Here is a 6,439-nt window from a genome sequence, read left to right as displayed (position 1 = left end):
AAAAGAAATAAACGTATACGTGGAAATATATTAACAATAAGTTAATTTAAATAGTAAATTAATTTGCGAGGCAAATAATATATGTACGTGCACCAGTCAATAGCCTACAAAATATAAGAGCTAAGTACATGGTACTTTGCAGTGCGCATATGTATATCCATGTAAACTAAATTTTATGTTATATGTTTGGAAATTTGTCTGTTTTTTTTTTGTAATTTAGAGAATAAGTTTTAGAAGACTATTTATTATATATAAACTACAAAAGGCGAGAATCGAAGTATTTTGTAAGAAAACTATTACAGAAAATATTAAGGTACCTAGCAAAGTAAAAAGGTTATAAATTATTCAAGTTTTTCATACAAATTACTGCTTATATACATATATATTTTTATTATTTTATTAATTTACCACATATTATTATATAAACTTGAAGGTATATTCTCATATAATAAGCTCACAAATCCATATTAAGAAATACATTTCAAAATTAATGTATATATTTTGAATATTAATAAAATAGGTAACGTATAATAATATTTGGATATATTTTCTTAATCACAAGTTTTTTTGGTCCATTAACAAAAGTTTAATTAGTATTACAAACACTAATCCTAATTTATAAGGGAAAATCAGAGCAAAAGAACATAATACAGGAATTGTATACTTTGTATATTTGTATTTAACGATCAACAAATTTATGTGTTTATAAAGTTTATAAATATATATATAATATATATATATTTATATATATATATATATTATATATATGCTATAATTACATTTATATAATATATTATAATTTATATTCTAAAGCTACTTATAAACTATTTCACTGGTTATTTATATATTGAAAAGTTAATATAAAACAAATAAGTAAGAAACATATATATATATATATATATATATATATATATATATATATATATATATTACTATTAAGAAGGGACTAAATATACTTTAACGCTAAGAATATTATTAATAACTAGCATTTGGATCTAAAGCTAGGGGATCTGTTGTTAGGCCAGATACTATATAATCTTCCATTTATTGCTTTATTATTAATCATTGGAAAAGGTAATGTTGAACTATACTGTAGGATCTGATAATTTAGAAAATGGTATGATCTGCTACTATGGAGAAGATGAGGTAATTGGTGGGTATCCAAAAAGAAAGTTTGAAGAAGATACTGAAGAAGGATTTGAAAAAGGAAATAGAAAGAAAAGGTATATATTGGGCCAAAATGTGGGAAAATGGACTGATGAAGAACATAATAGATTTGTATTAGCATTGAAAAAATTTGGAAGGAATTGGACTTTAGTACAACAAGAGGTTAAAACTCGTACTCTTGTCCAGATTAGATCTCATGCCCAAAAATACTTTTTAAAAAAGGTTAGAGGGATTGCACCATCAACTTTGACTATGGATTCTAAGCTAATTTCTACAGCTTCTGATGGAATTGTTCCAACATGGCTTCTTCAAGATGATTCTAATTTTGCTAATAAAACTTCAATCAGTGCAAGTAGTAACATCAACCCAAATAATACAATGGTCAATAATAATGGAGTGAGTAATTCTGGGAAAAGCTCAAATAATATTGGAGGTATGAATCTATATATATATAATGAAAGCTCAAATCCAGATTTGTCTATAATTGATGAACCAATTAACTTAGTAAATGTTTGTAACAACAATAATTTAGAGACTTCAAATAATAATGGCAACAATAATAACAATAATAATAATAATAATAATAATAATAATAATAATAATCACAATGACAATAGCTGTATAAACGATAATATTAATAACAATATAACTGGGAACTGTACTAGTATGGATAACTCAAATCTGGTAATAACTGGTGGAATGATTGGTGGTATGAACATTCTTGGAAACCCTATTTTAGAATCGGGACTTTCTCCAGATGTAAGATATAATAACTATATGGGTAATAGCTTATTGGTTGATGACCAGAGAGACCAGTGTATTTATCATGACTATAGAACAGGTTTAATAGATCTTAAGACTGATGTGACGCCTAGGCTTGACTATAGTCCTCAGGGAGGGGGAGGTTTAATTTCTAAACAAATTGTTAATGACTGTATTTTTGATGATCCTTACAGTGATAAACGTGTTTCTGTAGATTCTACAAGTTTGGTATCAACAGCAGTTTCTAGCCCTGCCTCCATTAGTCCAGAAAAGAATTACATTCCTGCCTCATCAATGGGATTGGATATGCTACTTATGCCTCCCACGGTGGAAATGGAGCAGAATGATAGCAACCATCAGAATTCTTTTAAAAAAGGTTCCAATGTATATTCAAATAACAAAACATGCAATACTAACAATAATAATCCACGTTGTAACACTCCAAATATTACAAGTAATGGAAATACCAATAATAATAATACATTGAGAGAGGACAACTTAGGAATAATTCCGGAATCTTTAAGCTATGGACTCAACTATAACTTTGAGGACAATGAAAACATTATTAATCCTTCCATATCTTTGTCAAACTGTGATGTACCCTGGCCATTAACAGGAGGTGACCAATTTCTTCATTTCAACGAGAGTGACAATGCTATCTCATCTTCTCCCTCAGCCTCTTCTTCAATCTCTTATTTAGACCTGGACTCATCATCTGAAGCTAAACATTATTCAACAAGAGTATCAGCAAGCCCAAATAAGCAACAATATGACATGGGAAATACGTTCTCTGACTTTGTTTATTGTGGGGACTCCCTTGGAATTGACCTCTTAAATGTATACACCAATTTGAGAGACTCTTCAAGTCCTATCATAGATAATGCCGATGTCACTGAATTTATTTAAATGATAATTTTAATAAAAATTATTAAAAGAGTAAATATGTGGCTTTATTTTTATGGCTTCAAACAACTATTGGCTAAAAAGTGAAACCTCTACTTCAGAACTATTTTATTATAATTGCCTCAGACTGTTGGGATGTATAGTATTATTAGTTATTTACAAAAGAATTAGGCGTTTTACTTTGCAAGTTGCTTTTGAGATAAAACTCAAACAATATGAACATCTCAGGGCTTCTTTAATTTTTTTTTAAATTGTTTTGGGATTTTTTTGTTTTAATTATTTAATTTCTCCATTAACTTTTCTTAGTTTCTGTTTTTTGTGCTTATATTATATTCACATGCGCATGCAATTTCATTGTTTGCTTTTTTTTTAAATTGAATTACGTGTTCGGGCGCCATACCCAGGAATTTATAAAAGTAATTGCTTGTGGAAGGTTGGGTACAATATTGCTAAATAGAGGGGTTAAATTGTGAAAGAAGATAAAAGAAAATGGGGTTCAAAAATTTGATTTTTTTTCTAAACTTTGAAAAATTAGATAACAAAAAAAAATAGTAAATTTTGAGCTGCAAAGTAAGAGTTTTTTTTAAGTTGGAAGGAATTGACTTTTAGCCAACAGTAGAAAATAAGATTTAAAATTTGAAAGAAGATATTGAACAGAAGATAAATCAAGTTAATTTTAGTGAAGAAAAAATTAAGAAAAAAATATGAAGTCTTTAAAATTAGTATTAACAACATTTTTAGTATTAACATTATCTCTTCTTGCAGGGTTCGTATTTGGGACTAATGAAAACCCTAATTTTTTGAGGCTTGTTTCAGATAAAAAGATGTATGATGAATGGCTCAAAACAATGACAGTAAGCGAGGAGATAATTTTGGAAAGATTTGGAAGCCTTCTTGAGATTATTGACCTAGACAAAAATGGCCTTTTAGAAAAGGATGAACTGATGAAGTGGATAAAATTTGTATCAGAAAGATCAAGTTTAAAAGAAGTTGAAGCAGAATTTAGAATTTTGGACAAGAATAAAGATGGTAAATTATCAAATGAAGAATTTATCAACCATTTTGTGTCTGGGAAAGATGAAAGTTCAAATAAAGAAATAACAGAGTTGAATAACTTTTACCGTGAATTATTCAAGGAAGTAGATACTGATAAAGATGGATATTTAACAGTTGGAGAATATTACTATTTGACAAATTACTATAGCTTATCAAAGGAATTATTTGTTAAGATAAATAGCTTTTTATCTCAGAATGATAAGAATGGTGATGGAATTATTGATATTGAAGAAATTAAACAGATTCAAAAGGATAATGCTGAAGTTATTAAAAATGACTCTGGTAAACTTGTTGTCTTTGGAGTTGATATGTCTGGTGAGAAAGAGCTTTCTGTTAAGAAGATTATCTTTTTATTAAGATCCCAAGAGATACAAGATGCAATCACAGATGCATATAACCAGTTGATAGACGTGTATAATACTAGAAAAGATGCAAAGCCAGAGGATTCCAAGTCTTCTTCAATCCCTATAGATTTTGTAAGATCCAATTATGTCATTTATATTCAATCAATATTAACAGATTATGGAGATGTTTTCAAATATCCACACGATATTTTTGTTGGAGTTGATAACAAGGATTATGACTTATCAAAAGAAAAATGCACAGAATTATTTGGTGAAAATGAAAAATTTGCTGAAAAGTCTGATGAAGAAAATGAATTTGACACTGATGAATTTGATGCTGATGATAACAATCCTAATGACGATGTTGAGATCTCAGATGATATGATTCAAAAGCTTATTTCTTTAATGGGTAACTCTGGACTTGGTGATATGGATGATAAAGGTGGTAGTATGTTTGATGTATTTGCTAGTAAGGCAGAAGGAGCAGAAGGTGGTGATCTAGCAGGCATGGAGGAGATTCTTAAAATGCTACAATCACTTATCGGCTCGAAAATGGGAGAGAATGACCATATTCCTGATGAAAATGAAACTTTAATTCCAGATCATGAAGATAATCAAGAATTTCCTTCGTTAGAAGCTAGAGATGAGTTATAATTTGTTATTATAATTGTAGGGAAATGTGAATTTAGGTTTAGACTTTAAATTAATTACATATTTATTATTAGAACATTTAATTACTCAAAAATGCCTTGAAAATTTTCTTTATAGATTTTTACAAAGCAAACCTAATAATAGTAATTAATAGACCTATTCGCTCTAATTTGTATTATTAACTATCAAAATAAGTAATTTGATAGGTATTTGAAGGATTGATTAGTTACTACAGAGGTTAATTACTACTAGTAATTGTTGTAAACGATTACCTGGTTTGAAGCAAAACCTGTTCCTCCTTTTAGAATAAACAAAGTAATAAACTTTAAAAATAAGTTTATAACTGCAATTGTAATTATTAGTATGTGACTTCCAAAAGTCGAAGATTCATTGGTTTTCCATTGCATAGAAAACCACATTGGAGACCAATAGAGTACAAAAATAATATCTTGCAAACATGAAAGTAGAATAAACCTACGAAGAAACCTTTGCTGACGTGACTTCTGATTCTCAGAAAAGTTAAAATAACTCCACCAAATAAATGCAAATAAAGGAAGATTATAATCTGATCGGCATACGCTGGATATTCCTCCCAGGCTTGCTATTATTAAAAAGAGGAAGTTAGCTTTAGTTTGATCTACAATAACCACCATTTTCTCCCTCAAGAATGGTCAATTTTTTAATACTAAACTCAAGTAACTATTCCGATCTTGGCTACTTTATCTTTATTTTTTCTTTTTTAATTACTATGGTTTTTCCATTTTTTTTTTTTTTTTCCTTAAAATATTACATGTAGCCATAAAAGTTCCCGCCAAAACATGCAAAATTAATCATAGAATAATATAAATTATAATAAAAGAAATTATATACTGAAAGGGAAGAAAAAAGAAATGAATAGAAATAAAAGAAATTTATTAGTATATTAGAACATTGGTAGTAGAAGAATATTAGTAATTAATTAAATAATATAAATAAATATTTGTAAACTAGTCATATATATTCAATAGTAATAATGTATAATATTATAGAATATAAAGAAAATAAAATATCAGAGCTTTGTAATACTTGATGTGGCAAGTTGAATCCTATTAAGAGATTCTTCAAGAAGTTTAAGCAATGTATCTTCAGAGTTTTGTCTCTCAGATCGTTCATTTCTGGTATCAATAGTAATTTGGTGTACCAAATTTTCCATAAGGTCTAATAAGGTATCAATAGACTGTTGTCTTGTATTAACTTCATCATTAATCAAGTAGCTGAGTTTTTCAATTTCTTCTTTGAGTTGAGATAATATATTATTTTCAATAGCTTGACACTTATCAACTTCACTTTTTATTGCGCTACCGAGACGAACAATATCTACTTTCTACAAATCTTTTTACCCACGGAAGCTAATTCCTTGTCTTTTCTACCATCCCTTTTTTGGAAGATTGCCTTTTCCTAAGAAGAATCCCATTCTTTTCCATTCAAGTTATTTCACATATACGGGCTTGTGGGTTCAATTAGCAACTTGTTTCACTTAAAATATCCTCCGGCTTTTTGAAGGTTAAATACCATTT

At 28.5% G+C, this 6,439-nt stretch overlaps 2 protein-coding genes across 2 annotated transcripts; both read left to right on the top strand.

The window, feature by feature from the left end:
- Positions 1-1,077: 1,077 nt before the first annotated feature.
- Chro.20426 (MYB-related transcription factor (CCA1)) lies at positions 1,078-2,835 on the top strand. Its single annotated transcript, XM_660641.1, has 1 exon — positions 1,078-2,835. The coding sequence occupies one exon, from the start codon at positions 1,078-1,080 to the stop codon at positions 2,833-2,835; it is 1,758 nt and encodes a 585-aa protein (XP_665733.1).
- A 701-nt stretch (positions 2,836-3,536) lies between these two features.
- Chro.20427 (membrane-associated calcum-binding protein) lies at positions 3,537-4,886 on the top strand. Its single annotated transcript, XM_660640.1, has 1 exon — positions 3,537-4,886. The coding sequence occupies one exon, from the start codon at positions 3,537-3,539 to the stop codon at positions 4,884-4,886; it is 1,350 nt and encodes a 449-aa protein (XP_665732.1).
- The last annotated feature ends 1,553 nt before the right edge of the window (positions 4,887-6,439 follow it).

The sequence above is a fragment of the Cryptosporidium hominis genome (genome assembly GCF_000006425.1).
Source record: "Cryptosporidium hominis TU502 chromosome 2 CHRO012126, whole genome shotgun sequence".
Taxonomy (NCBI): domain Eukaryota; phylum Apicomplexa; class Conoidasida; order Eucoccidiorida; family Cryptosporidiidae; genus Cryptosporidium; species Cryptosporidium hominis.
This window is presented reverse-complemented; position numbering and strand designations above follow the sequence as displayed.